The sequence below is a fragment of the Quercus suber genome, unplaced genomic scaffold (genome assembly GCF_002906115.3).
Source record: "Quercus suber isolate HL8 unplaced genomic scaffold, Cork oak 2.0 scaffold_415, whole genome shotgun sequence".
NCBI lineage: Eukaryota > Viridiplantae > Streptophyta > Magnoliopsida > Fagales > Fagaceae > Quercus > Quercus suber.
Window position 1 is genome coordinate 71186 of NW_027069866.1, and position 23141 is coordinate 94326.

At 35.4% G+C, this 23141-nt stretch overlaps 3 protein-coding genes across 3 annotated transcripts; 2 read left to right on the plus strand and 1 right to left on the minus strand.

Moving 5' to 3' along the window:
• The first annotated feature begins 1507 nt into the window (after positions 1-1507).
• On the plus strand, positions 1508-10314 carry LOC112032873 (probable LRR receptor-like serine/threonine-protein kinase At3g47570). Its single transcript, XM_024065640.2, has 4 exons — positions 1508-2060; positions 6322-6393; positions 7817-9808; positions 9959-10314. The coding sequence occupies exons 1-4, from the start codon at positions 1508-1510 to the stop codon at positions 10312-10314; spliced, it is 2973 nt and encodes a 990-aa protein (XP_023921408.2).
• Positions 10315-11896: 1582 nt separating this feature from the next.
• Positions 11897-14900, minus strand: LOC112005143 (SWI/SNF complex component SNF12 homolog). Its single transcript, XM_024037395.2, has 2 exons — positions 12675-14900; positions 11897-12341 (listed from the first exon to the last, which is right to left on the minus strand). Exons 1-2 carry the CDS (start codon positions 14201-14203, stop codon positions 12269-12271), a joined length of 1602 nt encoding a protein of 533 aa, XP_023893163.1. The 5' UTR covers positions 14204-14900; the 3' UTR covers positions 11897-12268.
• A 2746-nt stretch (positions 14901-17646) lies between these two features.
• LOC112032872 (uncharacterized) lies at positions 17647-18486 on the plus strand. The gene has a single exon (XM_024065639.2). It carries the CDS (start codon positions 17647-17649, stop codon positions 18484-18486), a length of 840 nt encoding a protein of 279 aa, XP_023921407.2.
• The last annotated feature ends 4655 nt before the right edge of the window (positions 18487-23141 follow it).

Consider the following 23141-nt stretch of genomic DNA (forward strand, 5'->3'; position numbering starts at 1 on the left):
ATTTTATTTAAAAAAAATTTAAGAATTTAAACTAAAATTAAAAATTTATTTGAAAATTAATGTCTTTTGCATTTTGATAATTTAATCCAAGTGAAACTTATTTCAAGTTACTCAGTAATTAAAGCTTTGATAGTGTTTTTAAAATATATTTTTTAATACATAATTTTTAATTAATCTGTGGATCATATATACTACTAGTGATTATAAGAAAATGATGATACTTGTGAAAAGTTGTAATTCTGTCACATATATAGTCTCCTCAAACTTTAAATTGCCGGTCATTCACTAGTCAAATAATCAAATTTGTTAGGTTTTCTAAATATTTAGGTATAAATATTTAGGTTTTAAATGATTTGTTTGTTGGCAAACCATATACATAAACTTGTCTAGGTATAGATCTTAGTATTTATAAAGTGTATTAGACATTGCTCAAAGTGTTACAAGTTAGAATTCAAGAATATACAAGTTGCAGGTTAAGGAATTGAAGTTTAGCTGGCTCTATCGATCAAGAGAATCCTTCGATCGATCGAGATGCAATCTGCAAAATTTTAATTGAATCCCAACAGCCCATTAAACATTTAGTGTTTCAATCCAGATTTACTTGTATATAAGGAAAAACCCTAAAGCATGTTTTTTCAAGTCTTGGAGAGCTACTCTTTTGAAATTTGAGAGGTTTTGTGTCTTCTACTCTTCCAAAGCATCTACCAAAGATCAATATGATTTCATAAGTACTGGTGAAACAAAGTTTCAACCCAAGTTTCAAATATCAAGTGTATTGAAGATCAAAAGCATGAACTGGAGGTTCATGTTGGAATAGATCCATATCAAAGAAGTCTAAAGGTTTTAGAGCTAGGTTTGCTAATCATAGTTATGTTTACTATGAATTAAATATTCCTAACTAAAAACTTCCATTTGATATACTAGATTGTTCTTCTTGGGATTAGTCCCCCCAAGTTTTTTACCTTGAAATTGGTTTGTTTAATTGGCTTTCTTGAGTTTACATATTTGTGTCATCATATTTGTATCTTATTTACTTTTCCGCTGCATGATATGATATAAGATGATTGATTTTATGTTTAACCTGAGATCTACATAATTGACTTAAGCAACAACGTGGCAATAAAATCAGGTTTTTTCATAATTAATTCCACTAAAACGGTTCATGATGACTATCCTAATCTTTATTGAACTTTATAACTTAACCAGAAGAGAAAAATAAAAAGGGGAAATGAATAGAAGAAACCGATGTGGGCCATGAAACTGTTGTATCAAACTTTAAAATCCAATACCTTACACATATATACCCTCAAACGACGAAAGACACAACAAAAATGTTTTTTTTTTTTTTTTTAGATGAAGACTACAAAAAGTTGAATGTTGATTCAGTCATCCTCTTCTTTTTCATTGTAATTCAACAAAAGTTGATTTCTCCAAGTATAAAAACATCATCCAGCCACACTTGTTTGATACAATAGTTAGCTTCACATATCAACCTACACAGAAACTCATGGAGATTGCAGCCTTTTTCCTCTTTTTTGTGGTGTTGTTGGTACACTGTTTAATGGCTAGCTCAGCTGTGGCAGTAAGGACCAACATCACCACAGACCAATCAGCTCTCCTTGCTCTCAAAGACCATATCACTGATGGTCCTCACAAAATCTTGGCAAGCAATTGGTCTAACTCTACCTCTGTTTGCAACTGGATTGGGATCATTTGTGGTGCCAAACACCATAGAGTCACTACCTTGAATCTGGCTCACATGGGTCTTTCAGGAACCATTGCTCCACAAGTGGGAAACCTAACATTCTTGTCTCATTTATCCTTCAGAAACAACAATTTCCATGGTTCTCTTCCAAACGAGTTGGCTGCTTTGCGTCGGTTGGAAAATGTCAGCTTTGGATTGAACGTCTTTTCAGGAGTGTTACCATCATGGCTTGGGATCTTACCTAAACTTCAAGAGTTGTATGCTTATTCGAACAGTTTTGAAGGTAGTATTCCAGAATCTCTAGGCAACATATCGTCACTGAAAGTACTTCATCTCAGCGAAAACAATCTTTCAGGTTGGATTCCCTCCACTATCTACAACTTTTTATTATCTTAAATTATTTTATTTTGGTACCCAACATTTTTTTCCTTTTTCTTTTGTCTCATGCATAAAATATTTGGAGAATAACTACACACTATTAACACAAAATACACATACATGTCATTCAAAATATTTTATATATCATATTTTATCTCGAGAAGGTATCTCATTTATAAAAGAAAGATGTGTATATATCATATATCATATATCTTTTTTTGTGTTGACTAGCTTCACAAATAAGCCACAATATATATCAACAACCTCCCTATCCTTCTTTAGTTCTATAAGAGTCCATTTGGTTGGAGTAGTGGAAAAGTGAGAGAATAGAAAAGTGAGAGGATAAAAAATATTTTAGTTTTCTCTTGTGGTGTTTGGTTTAGGGTGGAAAAGTAGAAGAATAGAAAATGTAATTTATATAGATTTACTTTTATGTCACTACTATATTAAAAAAAAGTAGCTAATTAGGAAAAGAGAGAGAGAGAGAGAGAGAGAGAGAGAGAGAGAGAAAGAAAGAAGGGATGAACCAAAAAAAGAAAAGAAAAAACAGGAAAAGAAGAAGAAGAAAAGAACAACCAAATATATGAATTATTAAAAAAAAAAAAAACAAAAACAAAAACCAAAGTAGGAAATGAAAAATATTATTAAAAAAAAAAAAAAAAAAAACAAAGACATAACCCAGTTTGCTTATCAAAAAAATCAAAACAAAACCCCGTTAACGTTGAGCAAGGTGTTTTTGTCAATTTTTGTTCCCTTCAATTTTCTCCCAAATTTGGAGAGAAAACACCCAAGCCCCATCACATTTTTTCCTCTCCCCCCTCCTAACCAAATACCATCTAAAAAGATTTTCCTTCTTATTTTCTCTCCGAAGTTTTAATTCCATTTACCTTATTTCACCTCCAAACAAACACACCCAAGCGTTAGGTTTTTGCTGCTTATTCTCAAAACGAAGAGTACTTTTATTTATTTATTTTCTATTTATATATTAATCGCTAACTTGTGCAATGCATGTGATAGTTTAAATAATATTAAAAGTATTTATTTTGCTTAAAAGTCTATAATTTGACTTAAAAAAATGTATAACTTGAAAAATGAATGACAATAAGTAATTTTTTGTCAATATAATGGTTAGTAAAATTATTTTCTTCATATCATTGGTTCCACATAACACATTCCGCATGACCTATTCTATGGTGATAACTTCAGACAATACTCAACTACAATTAATTTACTATTCACCACCAATCCAATCTATGTTATCTTGATAGTAGATCTACAAATTGCATTCTCATATTTTCCATCTTTAGAAGGTAACTGAAGTAATGATTGTATGTAATGTATAAATTTTATTATTTTGCAATATAAAATTATTAAAATAAAATCTAATGCTCTGGAAATTTTTTGAAATAGAATTTTAATTCTTAAAACTTAGTTAATAGAATTTCTATTTTACCTAAAAGTGAACTATCACAATTAATGAGAATTTAACCAATTTTTGCAAAGAGAAGATAGCCATAAGCCTAATTTTTATTTTATAACATAGGATGTTACAGTTAGATCCATACCATGTGTAATACGTTAGTCCATTATGACAGTTAAATTTTATTCTTTTGCAATATAAAATTATTAAAATAAAATCTAATGCTCTGGAAATTTTTTGAAATAAAATTTTAAATTTCTTAAAACTTAGTTAATAGAATTCTATTTTACCTAAAAGTGAACTATCACAATTAATGAGAGTTTAACCAATTTTTGCAAAGAGAAGATAGCCATAAGCCTAATTTTTATTTTATAACATAGGATGTTACAGTTAGATCCGTACCATGTATAATACGTTAGTCCATTATGATAGTTCCAAATAATATCCTAATAACCTTTCTATATGAATTTTCTTTTTAATGATGCCATAAAGGATGGAGTTTAATATAAGTCATTTAAGATCCAACATATCCAATATTTAAAAAAAAAAATGTAATTTCAAAAGTCTTTTAATTGTAAGTTTTTTTTTATTCATAAAATAAACTCTATCTAAACTCTAAAGGAAAGCATTTGGATTGATCACATCATTGATACCATATCATGATGGTTGCAAATAGCAATATTATTATTCATAATTACTAAATGAACAATGAAACTGTGAATTGACAATTTAACAATTCATATACCAAGTTTAAACTATAATAACACATACAAAAGACTCCAAATATTGGTACATACTTCTTCTGCCATTTTCATTATTCAATCAAAACTAAAGTTTCAAAGATAATTCCAATTCAATTAAATCCAATACATACATACACATGAACGTAAAGAATTCCAAAAATAAAAACAACAATCTCCAAAAGCCTCTGTCTAATACAATCACTATTAAAAAAAAATTGTGCGTTGTTTAGTTCTTTTTCCTTTTATGTTTCATCAAATTTTCTAAGTGACCAAAATATCTCTCATATATGTTAATATTAAACTTGATAAGAAAACTTTACATACCTTTTGCTTTGAAGGCATACAAGAAACAAATTCAATGCAAGAGACGGTACAACAGAATGGTGGTTGGAAGAATAATCCCAAAAAAAAAAAAATTTAAATATAATATAGGAATGAAAATCTGAGTTGAAATTGTAACAAATAATCCCTAAAAAAAAACTATTTATAATATAATATAGGGTTATGGATCCTAATCAAATTTGGTTATATAATTTTTTTTGTTAAAGGATCAATATGTTGGTAGAGTCCATTTGATATAAAATTTAAATCTTATTGAAATTAAAAATGATATAATTTATTGAGTCTCATTTGATATAATTATAGAGTTTAATCCTACTTATAATTTCTAGTCAATGTTAATATAAAGAAAAAAGAAAAAGAAAAAAAAAGAGAGAGAGAAAGAAACGTGATTGATAGATATAAGGAAATATGATAGAATTTTTTTAAAATATCATCAACATAGAAATTATCAAATTAATGGAGATAATTCCATTTTTTGTGATAAATTTATGTTAATGGAGTTATTATATAGTTTGTTAGGATTATCTAAAAATTCCTTGATTATGTGACAATTTTGGTCTCCTTTGAGTATAGTGGTTGTATGTCACAAACAACAAATTTAATAAATTTTTCTGCAATTTGGTGCTATAAAATCGAAAGAATTAATCCAATTAAAAATATAAATAAAAAATGCTAATATGAAAATTGTGGAAGGTAAACCAAAAGTCAAAAGCTTCGGTTTAATATAAATATAGATTATTATGGCATCAATAAAGAGTTCTTCATGATAATGACATAATATTTTTCATAACTAATTATACAATACTATAGAGTACAATAATATGATGCATTCTTTCTTTTCACATAATGATGTAAGTTATAATATTTTCTTCATGTTTGTCTTAATTAATTTTCAAACCTAGCATTAGAGTTAGTATAATATTGGTATACTTAAACTACTTCATAATTTAAGTTGAATATAATATATATATATATTTTCAAACAAGTAAAAAATTCAATAAATAGTTCATTAACATATGTTTCTCAAAAAAAAAAAAAAAAGTTCATTAACATATGAAGTTAATATAAAATATTAAAAAAAATCATTTAAATAATTAAAAGTAAATGAAAAAAATAAGTTAACTTAAAGAATTAAGAATATGATCATATACTGGAAATTTTAAAATATTATATATGATCATATTCATCATTTTAAGACATTGAATGTCGAATTTTGTTTGGATTAACTTAGAAGTGTCATATATATATATATATATATATTTTTATATATCTTAGATTCATTTACAACTATTAAAAGGTGAGCTAATTGAAAAATTCATCTATATATATATATATTATTTAAAGATTTATTTTATTAAAAAAAAACATTTAAATTTTGCCAACTAAGTTTGGAGTTATTATTAAAATATACCATGTCAATGTGGTAAGTTGTTACCTATCACTGAAATTACGTTTTTATTCACCAATAACAATCCGTAACAACCTAATACTTAGGATTTGTTATGAAAATATTATAGATATAACATTTCTCTCGAATCATTTGAAAATTATAAATTTATAGTTCCCAAAATTTTCCACATTAGACAAGTATCTTCCTTAATTAAGAAAGCGTGGAAAGATTAAAGCTTTAAAATGATTATTTTAGCTTCAAAATAAAAAGCTCGTATTTTTATCACTAGTTAAGTTAAGCCTACTAGCTCTTTGATCACTTGTTACATTTTGAAATTTTGCAGGAGTAATTCCAAAAAGTTTGGGAAACTGTACATCCCTCGAGATAATTCACTTGGATGATAACAATTTTACAGGTATGATGATAACCACTTAAATTTAAATACTACTTCCCTTTCTGCTCCTAGATTGTTTGAAAATTTAAAAAATTAGGTCCATCCAGTGCAATTATTAGTTTCTCAAAAAATAAAAGTGCAATTATTTAGTGCATCATTTTTTTTTTCTTTTTCTTGTTAGAAATTGTTTTGTCTTTATGGTGTACTATATGCTTTCCTCTCACATAAAAGTAAGTCTCATGACTCATCAATAGGTTAAGTACATGAAATTCACTTTTATGTCTGAAAAAATAATAGTATACTAGGTATATAGAATAATTTCTCATCCAACCAGGGTGGTGAATATATATATATATATATATATATTTTTTTTTTTTGAGAAACTCAGGGTGGTGAATATTGTGTACACATGGTGCTGCAGTGTGTTTATAAAACCACAGTAATTAGAGAAGTAATTAGTGTATCTGGTACTTATTACAAGTCTTAGTGTCTTACCAAAAAAAATTGTTACAAACTGATTAGAGAAGCAATTAGTGTATCCGGTTCGTTTATAGTGATTCCAGCAGACAAGCATACTAGTGGAGATTGTGGAGAATCAATTTTACACAATGGAATAAAGCCTAACTGGACTAAACTAATTTGCTTCATATTATATATATATATATATATATTGATGAACAAGAGGGGGGCAAGGGTGACCATATGTGGCCTACCCCTTAGGGCGTGACCTAATAGGGGCACCCCCTTGCTAGGGAATGTTAGATTAAGCCATAATTACTATGACCGAGGTGCCACAGACCTCACCCTAGCAACCTAAAAGAGCCAGCAGATGAGGCGCAATGCATGCTAGGAACCCACCCCCGACATGGTACCCACCACGACTCGAACGAGGGACCTCATGCATGCACGCGGGATCTCACCCAACTAGGCCACCCCTCCTAGGCCGCATCATTATATATTATAAGTTGTGCACAGATTACTATTATAGAGCAAGTATAATAAACAAAAAGTACTCTCCTTAAAGATTTGAAGGGGCAGGTTTTCCACCTTGGCTAAAAAAATTGAATCTTCTTTCATTATCTACATAGAGTGATTTGGATGAGTACTATATATTGATTTGCTTATTTGATTATTATCGTTATTTGTATATGTGTGTCTGTGCGAGATTCGCCAAAAACCAACTTTATTTTTTGACCTCATCAACTGCACTCTATTTTTTTTTTTTTTTTTTCTTTTAGTTGGGAGAGAAAAATTTGAATTATAGATGTCTTTATTGAAAATTTCAGGAGTCATTAGTACTCACTTAGTACATAGGATGGTTGTGACCTTTTATATGATAGTTGCCATCAATTTTTCTAAATACATAGGATGTATATTTCAAAGAGAAAAAAATTTATGTTTTGTGTATAATGAGATTTGAATTTGTTTTGATTTTATGTGGTAGGTGAAATACCACTTGAGATTGTCGTGCTTCAAAATCTAACGGAGGTAAGTTTAGCTAATAACAGCTTAGCTGGTCACATCCCAGATGCAATCTTCAATAGCTCAAAGATTGAAGTCATTAGTTTATACATGAACCAGCTCTCAAGCCATCTTCCACCAAGTATAGGCAATTGGCTTCCAAATCTTAAGGTGCTTTACCTATGGGGCAATGAACTAGAGGGAATAATCCCCAGTTCTGTCTCAAATGCTTCTATGCTTGTTGAACTTGAGTTGGGTGCAAACTATTTCTCTGGCTCTGTTCCTAATACTTTGGGAAATTTAAGACATCTAGAGAGACTCAACTTAGTCAACAATTATTTGACTAGTGACTCTTCAACTCTAGAATGGAGTTTTCTTTCATCGTTGACAAATTGCGTAAATTTGACAAGTATAGTGGTAGCAGAAAATCCACTGAATGGAACCCTTCCAATTTCCATAGGAAATTTCTCTACTTCTTTGGAAGAATTTGTAGCATTTAATTGCAACATTAAGGGCATAATTCCAAGAGATATTGGTAATTTAAGCAACTTGATGACCTTACACCTAGAAAACAATGAATTGGTTGGACCGATTCCATCTACGGTTGGAGGAATGAGAAACCTCCAAGGTTTGTATCTTCAACACAATAGATTGCAAAGATCTATACCAAATGGTACTTGTCAGTTGAAGAATCTGGATGAATTATTTTTAAACCATAATAAGCTCTTTGGACCAATACCAACGTGTTGGGGAAGTCTTTCTAAACTTCAAAAGTTGTACTTGAATTCCAACAAGCTGACTTCCATACCCTCATCCTTTTGGAGTCTTACAGAAATACTGCAAATAAACTTGTCCTCTAATTCTTTAAGTGGCTATCTGCCATTAGATGTTGGGAAATTGGAGCATGTAACACAAATGGACCTATCATGGAATAAACTATCAGGTGATATCCATGCTATTAGAGGCCTATGTTCTTTGGTAAGCCTATCCTTAGCACATAACAAATTCCAGGGTCCTATTCCTCAGTCATTTGGTAACTTGATAAGCATGGAACACTTGGATCTCTCTGATAACAACTTCTCAGCAGAAATTCCCAAGTCTCTAATGAAACTCAAATGCCTTAAATATTTCAATGTGTCTTTCAATAGATTGCAAGGTGAAATTCCATTTGGCGGTGCTATTGCTCAATTCTTAGCTTCATCATTCATGGGAAATCAAGCATTATGTGGTCCACCCCAACTTAAAGTTCCACCTTGTGAAACAAGTAATGTTGGACAATCAACCACTACAGGTATGGTAAGGTATATATTGCCGACAATGATTGCAACAATACTTGCATTATTCCTCATATTTGCTCTGTTGAGATGCCGAAAGACAGATGCAAAACAAAAAAGTCAAGAAGATTTGTTACCTCTAGCAACATGGAGAAGAATAACATATCTAGAACTTGAACAGGCAACAGATGGATTCAGCGAAAGTAACTTAGTTGGGAAAGGAAGTTTTGGCTCGGTGTACAGAGGGACACTTTCAGATGGGACTAGTGTTGCCGTAAAGGTTTTTAATTTGAATATAGAAGGAGGGTTTAAGAGTTTCGAAGCTGAATGTGATGTATTGGGCAGTATTCGCCACCGTAATCTTGTGAAAATCATTAGTAGCTGTAGTAGCATTGATTTTAAAGCCTTGGTACTAGAGTACATGCCCAAAGGGAGCCTTAAGAAGTGGTTGTATTCTCATAACCACTTCTTGGATATGATAGAAAGATTGAACGTGATGATAGATGTTGCATCATCATTGGAGTATCTCCACCATGGTTGTCCTTTACCTGTTGCTCACTGTGATTTGAAGCCCAGCAATATTCTCCTAAACAAGGATATGGTTGCACTTGTGAGTGACTTTGGCATTTCAAAATTCTTAGGCAATGAAGACTCTATGACACAAACTATGACGCTGGCCACTATTGGTTACATGGCACCAGGTGATGTTTTTAGTTTACAATTCAATTTTATGTTTACAAACACAAACACAAACACAAAGTTATCTTTGAAAAGTATTAAGCTTTTTTCTTTTTACGATCAAGGAAAGATATTGGATATTTTCTAACAATAAATTTCAATCAAAATTGTAGAGTATAGTTCACAAGGGATCATTTCCACACGTGGTGATGTGTATAGTTATGACATTTTGTTAATGGAAACATTCACAAGGAAGAATCCCACAGATGAAATGTTTTCCGGAGAAATGAGCCTAAAAGGTTGGGTAAAACAATCATTACCTCTTTCAGTAATTGAAGTTATTGATGCTAATTTGTTGAAGAGAGGTGAAGAGAATTTTAATGCTAAGCTGGATTGTATGTTGTCTGTTATGCAATTGGCTATGGATTGTTCAATAGAGGCACCTGAAGAGAGGTCAAACATGAGAGATGTTGTAACAACACTCAAAAATATCAAATTGAAGTTTCTAAAGGATGTCGGAGAAGATTGAGAATAGGAAATTTGTCTATAGTTTTTCCTTGTTTGTGTTTGACTAATTATATTTTGCAGGTAATGCTACTCCCTAAAAAACTTGTTGGAGCAAAGTAGCTCAAAGCAATTTGTGTTTACAGTAATGCAAAAGGATGTATGATTAACTACATATTCTAGTATGTAACTCGTGCTTACGCACGGAAATGGTTAATTGTAGTAATGTTATTGACGTTAAGCTTGATATTGTTTTTGTTCAGTTTCTCATCATTATACATATTTCATTACATACAGAAATATTTAATAGTAGATTCTATATAAATGTTATGATATATCTTCTCATTATTGGCTAGAGAACTTCCGTTATATTTTTGGTTATGTGGTAAAGAAAGTATGGAGAATAGTGTTGGGATGTACAATGTATGGAAAATCTACTAACCATATGTATCACATATTTAAAACACATATGTATGCATATTAGACTTTGACACAGGCTTTGTAGCTAAATTGGCACATCCCCATGTACAAAATGCTTGGGGGTCCGCTTTGGGGGGCAGGCTTGGGCCTGCTTATGGTGCAACGTCCTGAGCTTCTATCCCCTCACGTGTAGTAGTGGTACACTTATGCCTTGAGCTCATGCTTATAAGGCATAGGTGGGGCGCTTCTCTAGCCGATGTGTGACTCTTGCACAATAAGCATGCCCACGTCGCTTGAGGACAAAGCCGTGAGGGGATAGAAGCTCGGGATGTTGCACCATAAGCATGCCCACCAAAGCGGACAAATAGATTGTGTTCCCATAGAACTAAATCAGTGCAATGACACTCCCATATAGATCCATAAATTTCCATTTCTTTTATTTTTTTTAAGCCATGGTCCTCATATAAGGGGTGGGCAAAACCAGCAAGCAGAATCATAAATTGTTGAATTACATAACATTAATCATTGATAACGGAGAGTTCTTGAGCAAGTAGAATGACTAATTTGTCAGGTTTTTGGATCATAAAATGCAAGCATAGGCCTAGTATATATAAAAAATTGTGAAACATAGAATGTGTACTACCTGAGCATAGAACCAATCAATAGTCCTTTGCAAAGAAAGCAAGAATACCATGAAGGAAAATTTTGAGGTACCAAATTTGATGTAGCGAATTAACTAGGGAAATCTACATTAGCACTGAAAACTTGATCTAAATAAGGCCATATTAACTTATATGCGACCAAATATTTGGGGGCAGTTATATATGTCTCGATCTACACTAAAGATAAATATATTGAAGATGAGGAAAATCCATAAGCTACAATGTTGACTACTCAATACTATTCCTCTTATTGTTACAATCCCAGCTTGATTCATGAATCCAACAATTTGAAATAAAAATAAAGAAAATATCAATAGGGATTTCTTGTAATCATTGAGGTTAATGGTAATCACTTCGTGAATATTGCTCTATACCCAAAAAAAAAAAAATTAAATAAAAAAATAAAAACCTGAATCAGACTAATTGTAAGATAGCACCTAACATGAATGAGGTCCCCTATTGCAAGAAGAGAGAGAAAGAGGGGGGGGGGGGGGCTATCTAAAGCTTTTTGAGGAAAAAAATATAAAACAGAACAGATCTACGCGTTGGTATTTGCTAATGCCTTGCTCATAATTTTTCTTTTCTTGCGAGACTCATAATTGATTCTACATTCATCAGTGAAAATAACCAAAAAGTCTGAAGCAGCAAAGAATACATCAACTGTATTTTTTATATTTGTTCATTAAGCCTAATCAGCTGCATAACAAGTACAGGCACTATTAGTGCAAAAAACAAGCTACAAATAGTCTATTTTTACAAGCAAGCTGCTTCCTCCACAACCAACAATAGAGCAAATCATATGTGTGATACTTCTGTTATGGATGTCAGAACGATCTTCAACTATTGAGCAAAACAAACGCCAAAGACATGGCCCATCAAACAAGCTAAGCAATCTCTTCACATACTTCCAGGAGCGTCACTTCCTGCAACTGGCTTGCGATTCAAATATCGGATAACAGCATCTTCAACCCTGTAAGAATTTGCCAAATAAATCAAGAATGAGTGTACTCTTGTCAAGGATTAACAAATATACTTTTGATAAGGAATTACTGATGTTAAGGAGCACTTGGTCACATATATGATTATGCAATCAATTGTACAGTTATTGGAAAGCTAAAATAACATCGAATAATCTTGAACCGTAAAATGAACATGGCATCTGAAAAAAATGTCATATGTCATTCCTCATGTCAGTGATGCAAATATCCTATAATAAGTGACTCGGTGACAATTTTCTTAGAGGATGACCCAAAAAAATATTGCATACATCCAACAAAAGCAAATTCAATTTGGATGACCTTACCATGGTTGGTTGAAGAAATCTGAACGGCGCTCTATTTCAGCACTACGACTTGCTTCTCCAGCTACAAGTTTCAAGTCCTTGCTTTGAGATTCAATCAATGCATTGATGAATTCCACCGGTGATTGACTAAACCCAAGGAAGAATGATCGCCTCCGGCGGTGCTCATGGATCTTTTTTATAGCACTGCATATTGCTTCATCACAGGTATCAATTTCTTTGTTCTTCTCTGCATTAGCCAATAGAGCAGACAATTCCCTCTGAATTGGAAAAGGCACATCAACCAACACATCATAACAGGCAGTTCCGGCAGGACTATTTCCTGAAAGCTTGATCTTATGCTCCAAATGTATAGGCTGAGGTGGGAATAAATGCTGTGATATCTTCTGTGAAACCATGGTGAATTTCATCCTTTCTTCCCCAAAAACTCTTTGAAGAGGTGGATCACAATTAAAGAAAGAGGGGTCATTCGGGTTCTGCAGTTTTCTAGCTTTTACATAATGCCAGATTGCACCAATTATTCTCGGGCGGGTATCAACCTCAATACCAAGAACTTCCATCAATGCTGGTGAAAGCTTGAACTTTTCAGGCACATAGTTCATCTCCAAGCGTATGTTCACATTAAACTCTTTATCCCCTTTCCTCTTCACCTCAAAGCCCTCGTGAGGTGCAGGGGTTCGAGCATTCTCCCACATAATGACATGGTTGTCAGGATATAGTCTCTGGTCCAAGGAAATGGTCACTCTCTTGAAGAAAGATGAGAATTTAGGGTACAAAGGGTTTGACTTTTGGACCACTCCAGGCTGATCAGGATCTACCCCATCTTCCAAGATTCTACCAACTATCTTAAGCGTCCAAGTAGGAGCCTCGGCATTTGGCTTCTTTGGAATGGTGCGAATCTGGTTTGTAAAAGTGTTGAAGACATAAATTCGAAGAGTTTTCTGCACACAGGGTGGGCTTTTAAGGGCCTCTTGGATGTCGACTTTCTTTCTTGCTAGAGCAGCATCAACACGAGCCTCAAATTCAAGAAGCTGGGTATATAGAGCAGACTCAGGCAGAATCGCTGCCACTTTATCTTGTAGCTGTTTCTCGGGAAGCTTCTGCTTCTTTCTCCGATTGGCAGAAAACTGCTCCATTGGTCTCAAGGGGGAAACCATGTGTGTAGGGGAAACACCAAGAGGTCGGATCGGGGGTTTTTGGGGCATCCGCTTAATACTTGAATTACCAGGAGTTGACATGGAGGGTGAAGATCCACCCAAATTACCAATGCCTGACAGCCCTTGAGCTTGTAAATGAGCTTGGAATTGGGCATGTGTCGCTTGTGCTTGAGCTTGAGCATGAGCCAAGGCTTTCGACTGTGCCTGTGCAATAGCATGCGCTTGGGACAGCTGATACTGATTTTGAAAGGCGGCCTCAATTTGTGCTTGAGCTTGTGATTGTGTAAACGAAGGGTTTGTGGGCATACCAGCATTGCCAAAGGGCAATGAAGAGGCCCCAAGGCTCTTAGGCGGGTTATTATTGTTTGCAGACATAGCTATCTAATCGATTCAAGTCCACCCAGAAAAATCTAAACCCAAAAAATTCCTAACTTTTCCTATTCACAGCCTCATACTACTTAGACAAAACATAAACCCTAACTACAAATGTAAGCTCAAAGCTAATTTCAACAAACACCCACAAAACCCAAACAACACAAGAAGGATCAAAACTCGTTAAAATTCAAACTTTTAAGAGCTAACTTCAAGTATTACACCAAAAGGGCAGGCACCAAAAACCTTAAGAACCCCTAATTTTGCAAGAGAAATAGTAGATGTGCGGACCAGAGTGGCTTTCTGAAAACCCTAATTCGAGTTACGCATAGCAAGTGTTTGTGAAAAATACTCGAAATTAAAGAGTGGGATTTGCAAAAATATGGAATTTGAAAAAAATACCCAGATTGCGTAAGTGCCAGATATGTTGGTTTGGGGAATCGGCAATGGGAAATGAAATTGAAAAGCGAGAAATCTTGAGCTTAAAAGGAATTGCGTATGAGAGAGAAAGCGCGAGGAAATATGGTATAGAAAATCTTACAGAGTGTGAATAATGGAAGCTTGCTCGCTGTTATTTGCTTCCCACCACCTGAGACCAAAGAGGGGGCGAGGAGACTTGCTTTTTTGTGCCCTTGTTTCCTTCTTTCACTCTTGCTTCCCTGCTCTCCTAGGAGGAACTGAGTAAGTTCGTGGAAAATGCTTATTTCTATTCTATGCTAAAATAAATAAATAATAATAATTAATCACCTTTTAATTTGGGGTATGTTTAGACCTTAAAAATTTTTAAACATTTTTTGTTAGAATGAATTTTTTTCATTATATATATATATATATATTTAATCATTTCATTAAAATTTTATAGTTTCATATTTTTATTATAGATCATTTTTTTTTAATTACATTTTATCACTTTAAGTGCACTGGTCCATCTCCACCTTAACCAGAAATAGTTTAGAAATTAGTAAGAGTTTTTTGAGTTGTAAATTTTGTTGGATTAGTAGAGACTATAATGGTGAAGCTCATGCTTCTGCTAAGCTGGCTGTAGTCTTAGAAGGTTCTTTTCTTGTAATAAGGCCAACCTCCCTGCTAGTATTGTTGATATTTGCAGGACTGATTGTTCTTATGTTGTTTCTTAGTTTTTTTCTTTAAGGAAAGTCTGGATTACCCAAAAAAGAAGAAGAGTAACTATAGAAGTGTTCAAGTGAGGTGTTCTTGCCTAGGTGAATGATGAGTGTTATTATTGTGATCTTCTTGATTTCTGTGTTTGTTAATCTTGCACTTTTATATATGTATATTTTAGTTATAGGTAATATAATTAGTAAGATTTTTTTTTAATTATTATTTTTTTCTCTGCGGACGTCGCTGTGGGTTCCCCATGGAAACTAGACAGTAGAATTTCCTTATCATCCCTAGGATTGATATCTCTTCCCTCTAGTAACAGTGTTACTAGTAGGGTTCATGGTTTTCTCTTTTACTTTTGGGGTTGCGGAAACAGTGTAGTTTATAGTTTTTTCCAATCTTCTCTTTTAGTTATAAAACACTTTTACCATGGATTGAAGTTTTAAGCAACTGGAATAGCCTATCTCTCACAGAGGATGAAGGGGAGAGAGTCAACCTTGAGAGTGATTCGGATGAGGTAGTCAAGGAATACATTCTAGCTGCAAGATTTTTAACTCATAGGGTATTGAATGTTGAGGCCATTGGACGAACTTTTAAACCATTATGGAAAGCACAGCACGGCTTCCATATACGGGTGGTGGGTAGTCATACGATCCTATTTGTCTTTGAAGTGGAGAGTGATGCGGAACGTGTTCTTGCCTTGGAACCATGGACTTTTGACAAGCATCTCGTACTATTGCAGAAATTTGATGGTTCATGTCCAATCCGTCAGCTACAGTTTTCGAAGATCAATTTCTGGATTCAGTTGCATGGCCTCCCAGTGAGCAAGTTGAACTGGAAAACAACTATGGAGGTGGGCAAATCGGTGGGCTCTGTTTCGCATTCGGAAAACAGGGGGGATATGATAAGGTGTGATTTTCTACGAGTGAGAGTGGAGATAGACGTCTCAAAACCCCTGTGTCGTGGTCGAAAAGTTCTGCTTGAAGGTGACAAAGAAGGGTGGGTGTCGTTCAGATATGAGAAAATGCCAAATTTCTGTTACTGGTGTGGCATGGTAACTCACGGTGATAAGGAGTGCAGTGTATGGTTAGCAAGCAAGTGTTCATTAGCAGAGGAGCAACAAGAATACGGAGATTGGCTTAGGGCTTCACAGTTCCCATCGAGTAGAAAAACTTTCATGGCAGTTGAAGGTAGGAGTAACGTGTTAGGGGCTGAAACACCAGTGGCAAAACCGACGACTGAAGGAGTTTAGAAGGGTGGCGGAACAACACCAACCAGTTTCCCCGTCAAGATTTTTCAATTTTGGAGGATCCGCATATCGAGTAGATTATCCCGCAATCTTCTCGGTTGGAGGATCATCCAAATTTGAAAAATACAATCATTAACCCAAGTATCCAAGAAGTTGGTTCCATGTATGAGTCTTTTGAATTTCAAATACAAGAGATTGATGCTGAGATAAGGCGTTTTGATAAGGAAAAGAGTACTGTTACGGGTGAGATTATCTTGGAAGCTGAAGATCATTTTTTGGCTTCAAACTCCGGAGATTTCTTAGGGGTGGATAAACGCGGTCATTTAAATTTGTCCACTAACAGTAACTCATTGCATGAATTATCCGATGGAACCAATAGGGTGATGACAAGTGGACAACAAACCCTAAGGACATGAAAGGGGATTGCACGTTCAGTGAACTCTGAGGATCAAACCATGCATGCTCAATCTTGCAATGGCAAACGTTATGGGACGTGTATTGAAGAAGTCCAACCTGATTTACCTAGTTAGAAGTTACAGGTTTCGAAGGAGGATGGCTAGATCAATATTCAAATGGTGGAGGCTGCTGGGCAGCCCCGCTAATCGCAATGAGTTGCTTATTTTGGAACTGTCGCGGGATTGGGAACCTGCATACAGAGAAAGAGCTTGAAGAGTTGATCCGAGCTAAAGATCCCTCGGTCATGTTCTTAGTCGAAACTTGGGCGGATGAAGCAAGGCTAAAAAAAATAAAAAAAGACTTTGATTTCTCTAACATGTTCTTTGTTAATAGGAATAATCGAGGAGGTGGACTAGTGATGTATTGGAGGAATTGTGTGGATTTACAAGTAGATACCAACTCAAAAAATCACATTGATGCCATTGTTAATAAGGGGAAGGAAGATGCTTGGCGGATAACAGGATTCTATGGAGAACCCATCACGCGTAAAAGATTTGAATCATGGAATTTAGTACGACAATTAAATAATCGTATTACTTTTCCATGGTTGTATGCAGGGGATTTTAATGAGTTGCTGAAAAGTTCAGAAAAGTGGGGAGGAAGCAATAGAAGCCAGACATAGATGCAAATATTCATAGAAGCAGTGGATGAGTGTGGTTTTATAGATCTTGGCTTTGTGGGATCTCAGTTCACTTGGCAAAAACATTTTGCTAATGGCCATTTGATTTGGGAAAGACTAGACAGAGCTATAGCCAATAATGAATTGATGCTTAGATTTGCGGAGTCGAGAGTTTACCATTTATGTGTAACATCTTCTGATCATAGTCCTTTATGGATTAGGCCAAAGAGTATGGATCTTCCACGTATTGCCAAACCTTTCCGGTTCGAAGAAATGTGGTTGTCTAACAAGGGATGCACAGAAGTGGTAGAAGTAGTATGGTCTTCTCAAGAAGGTTTAGATTCGAATGTAAGGGTGGTTCAGAAGATTGAGAAATGTGGGAAAGAATTAATGCATTGGAGTAAAGTCCACTTTGGGAATGTTACATTTAAGTTAAACCTGAAGAGAAGACTACTCATTGAAGTTGAAAAAGAAGCTTTGCAATCTGGGGATAATTCATGTGTAAGATCTCTTAAGGCAAATATTAATGATCTTCTGGATAAGGAATCACGCATATGGCTACAAAGGTCAAAAGTGCTATGGACAAAGAATGGAGACCAGAATTCAAAGTATTTCCATAGAAGAACTACCCAAAGATACCAAAAGAACTCCATTGTAAACATCAGAAACTTCGAAGGGCAATGGTGTTCAGATATGGAAGAAGTGACGGCTACATTGGTGGATTACTATAGAGATCTATTCACTTCCAGTCAACCTCCTCAGCACAATGAGACTATTAATTCCATTCAGAATATAATTACAGAAGATATGAACTCTCAGCTTTCAGCTCAGTTTATGGCATGAGAAGTAAAGGAAGCAATTAAACAGATGGATTCGTTAAAAGCTCCAAGCCCTGACGGTATGCCCCTTCTATTTTTTTAAAATTACTGGAACCTTGTTGGAAATGATGTCACTTTGGATATTCTCAGTTTTCTAAATTCGGCTACCCTACCCCTTCACCTAAATCACACCTTTATCAACCTTATCCCAAAATTAAAAAGCTCGAAAAATGTTTCTGAATATAGACCCATCAGTTTATGTAATGTTTTATATAAAATCTTTTCGAAGGTTTTAGCAAATAGATTAAAAAAATTTTACCAAAAATTATTTCGAAACATCAAAGTGCTTTTACTAAGAGTAGATTGATTTCTGATAATATTATGGTAACTTTTAAGTCACTTCACAGCTTGCAGAAACATAAAGGGAGAGATAATTATATGGTGATTAAATTGGATATGAGTAAAGCTTACGATAGGGTTGAATGACCATATTTGGAGAAGGTAATGAGGAAGTTGGGGTTTAGTGAACAGTGGGTGAAATTGTTGATGCTATGTGTTACTACAGTTTCATATTCTATATTGGTGAATGGGGAGCCCAAAGGTATGATTCATCCAATAAGGGGTATTCGCCAGGGAGATCCACTCTCACCCTTTCTGTTTTTACTATGCATAGAGGGTCTTCATGGTCTCATAAACCAAGCTTCACTCTCTGGAGAGATCCAAGGCTATCAGCTTTGCAAAAATAGCCCAAAACTAACACATCCTCTTTTTGCAGATGACAGTCTCCTATTTTGCAAGGCAACAGTGCAGGAGTGCCAAAAAGTACTTGAAATCTTGGAGACTTATGGTAGATGTTCTGGCTAGCGGATAAATAGGAACAAAACTACCATATTTTTAGCAAGCTCACCTCAGAAGATATGAGAAACCGCATAAAGCATGCTTTGGGAGTCCTTGAAATCAAGCAATATGAGAAGTATTTAGGGTTACCCTCATTTGTGGGTAGGAGAAAAAAGGCCAGTTTCAACTTCATCAAGGAAAAGGTGTGGAGGAAACTACAAGGATGGGAAGAGAAGCTACTTTCACAAGTAGGGAGGGAGGTATTAATTAAAGCTGTGGTTCAAGCAATACCCAAATATACCATGAGTTGCTTTAAACTCCCAGTTGGTCTATGCTCTGAGATTGAAATCCTTGTCAAGATATTTTGGTGGGGACAAAGAGGTGAGCGTAGAAAAATCCATTGGGTGAAGTGGGAGAGTCTTTGCCAACCAAAAAAAGAAGGAGGTACGGGTTTTAAGCATTTAGCCTTATTTAATGATGCTCTCTTAGCAAAACAAGCATGGCGTCTTCTTCACAATAAAAGTTCTCTGTTTTATTGGATCTTCAAGGCAAAATTTTTTCCTAATTGTTCCATCATGGAGGCTACTCAATCATCTAGTGGATCTTATGCTTGGCAGAGTATATTGAAAGGAAGAGATGTGTTGAAGAGAGGAGCGTGGAGGATAGGATGTGGGGAGAATGTTAGCGTGTGGAATGATGCTTGGCTACCATCCCGGAATAGGCCTACAATGCAATCACTAGTGGTGGAAGCCTTTCAAGATGCCAAAGTGAGGGACCTCATCAACCCGGATTCTCACAAGTGGGAGACAGATTTGATTAAGGGTCTATTCACTCCCCAAGAAGTTGAACTGATTTTGAGTATTCCTTTGAGTTAGAGGAGGACTGAAGATAAAATAATCTGGCCATTTGTCCCTTCAAGTAATTATACGGTCAAGTCAGGTTATAATTTTCTAATTAAAGAAAATTCATCTCAAGCCACAAGCTCAACCAATCTGGGCCTTAATCAAGCTCTCTGGAAAAATATTTGGGATGCTTCTGTTCCAAATAAAGTGAGAAATTTCCTGTGGAGAGTGTGCAAAAATGCAATCCCAACAAAGAAGAATTTGGTGCAAAGGAAAATTCTGACTGAGGGAACCTGTGATCACTATCGTGCAACTCCAGAAACAGCCCTTCATGCGCTCTGGGAGTGTCCAAAATTGTCGGTGGTGTGGGAGAAAGACAATCAGTGGAGCTTTAGGGGAAATACAAGCTTCACAACCTTCCAGGTGTTAGTTCAACATGTTATAGCTGAATGCAAGGATCTGGAGAGTTTTGGCATGCTAGTTTGGGCGATATGGTATCAAAGGAACCAAGTGAGGGTCAGCCAGAAAGAGTTCACTTACAACCAAATCGGTCCGTTGGCCACCCAAATGTTACACGACTTTGTGCAGGTGCTTCCAGAAAGACAACGTCAGCCAACGAGAACAAAGGACCAGCAAGTCCGTTGGCAACCTCCTCCAACGACGAAGTTTAAAATAACCTTCGATGGGGTTGTATTTAAAGAAGAAAAAAGGGCGGGGTTGGGTGTGGTGATAAGAAACCACCAAGGTCAAGTCCACGCATCTTTGACTGAGAATGTAGCGCTCCCACCGTCCATCATGGAAGTTGAAGCTCTAGCAGCTATCCGAGTGGTGTCCTTTGACAACCAAATCGGTCCGTTGGCCACCCAAATGTTACACGACTTTGTGCAGGTGCTTCCAGAAAGACAACGTCAGCCAACGAGAACAAAGGACCAGCAAGTCCGTTGGCAACCTCCTCCAACGACGAAGTTTAAAATAACCTTCGATGGGGTTGTATTTAAAGAAGAAAAAAGGGCGGGGTTGGGTGTGGTGATAAGAAACCACCAAGGTCAAGTCCACGCATCTTTGACTGAGAATGTAGCGCTCCCACCGTCCATCATGGAAGTTGAAGCTCTAGCAGCTATCCGAGTGGTGTCCTTTGCAGTTGAGTTAGGCGTGTCTTCTATCATCTTGAGGGAGAATCTGAAGTAGTTATCAAAGCCATGAGGAGCAAGAAGGAATCACTGTCAACATATGGTCATCTGATTGCTGCAGCAAGACAAATTATGGATAGCTTCAGCAGCTTAAGTTTCACGCATACTCATAGGCAGGGTAATAATTTGGCACATAACCTTGCTAGACATGCTAGACATGTTAGCGGTTATCTTGTGTGGATGGAGGATGTTCCACCACAGCTACAAAGTGTACTTCAAGCCGATTTTGGCTAGTTTGATATAATGAAAGCTTATGATCTGGTTTCTCAAAAAAAAAAAAAATGGTAATATAATGAGTAAGTCTTTATTTTATGCAGGTGTTATTAGTAAGATCACCTAATAATAATAATAATAAATAAATAAATAAACAAACGCAGGATTTTAAAATAAATAAATAAATAAACTACTTCAAGTCTTCAAGGCCTAACGGCTAGCCAGAATAGAATGTAGAAGTACGCCCTGCGGCCCCCAGCCAGTAACAAATAAGAAACAGAACAAAAGGAAAGAGAACAAAAAGTCAAAAACACATCTGCATAATCAAAAGAAAGAGAACAAAACTATAACTCAGTTGGTTAGTCCTCAGTTCAGATAAGAGTCTTCAGATGTGATCAGATGATTATTGATTCAGATCAGAGGAAGCCAGTAGAGAGAAAGAATGAGAGAGGAGGAGAGCAAGAGCAGAGACTTGAGAGAAGAGGCAGAGAGCAAGAATGAGAAATAGAAAGGGTAATAATTTTAGGGATTTGATATTTTTTATGGTGTAAAAACCATTTTCGTCCCTATATTTTCACGCAATTCCCACTGTGGTCCCTGACTTTTTTTTTTCCACCGCTTTTAGTCCCTAGCCTAGAAAATGTGTCTCGTTTTTGTCATTGTCGTTACATCAGAGATGAAAATTGCACAGGTGACAAACGGCATAAGTTAAGAACATTAAAATAATAATAAAAATTTTATTTTATTAAAAAATGCCACGTCAGCATCTAAATTAAAAAAATTATTAATTTTAACGAAATAAAAAAATTAAAAACAGAAATAAAAACCAAATATTACATTAATTGAGATCTAAATGTGTCTTGGACAAAAACACAAACCCAGATTTAAGAACACAAAATTAAAATCCAAAAATCACAAACCTAGAAACACAAACACAAACTCAACAACAGATCTTCCTTGTCAACCAAACACAAAAGCAACAAACACAAAACACAAATCCAGCAACTGACGTGGAAGAAGATAAAGAGAATCCGTCATTGTGTGCTCATCTATGTAATCCTCTAAGATCTTGTTCAACTCCATGGCCATATTATAAAATATAAAGCAAATGCACTCAGGAATAAAGCGGAGATTAGCAGACTCACCCTAAATCAGAAGGAAGAGCGACACGTAGAGCAGCTCCCGACGGTGATCGGCGGCGGCCTTACGGTGATCAGAGATCCAGATATTGGATTTCTTGCTGAGATAGGAGCACCAGTTAGTGTAGTTCCTGAGGAGCTTCCTCCCAAACTTGCGCAAAACGGTGGCGTCGAGGGCGTCGATGTTGTCCAGGGAAGGAGAGAGCGCATCTGAGCATTGGCGAGGTGGAGGATGAGGTGCAAACGTTATCGCTTTGGAAGCCGAAGAAGAGGGCGAGCTAGTCCAAGAGGTCCATATGTAGGGCCCATTGGTTGTGCGGCGGCTTCCTGAGGTCGCCGATGGCTCGGAGCACGGTGGTAATGGCTCAGACCTCCAGGAATCTAAGCAATGGGTGCTCCACGAGGAGGTTGTGGATGGGGATTATCATTAGCATTATATATATTGTTCTGCTCTCTCAA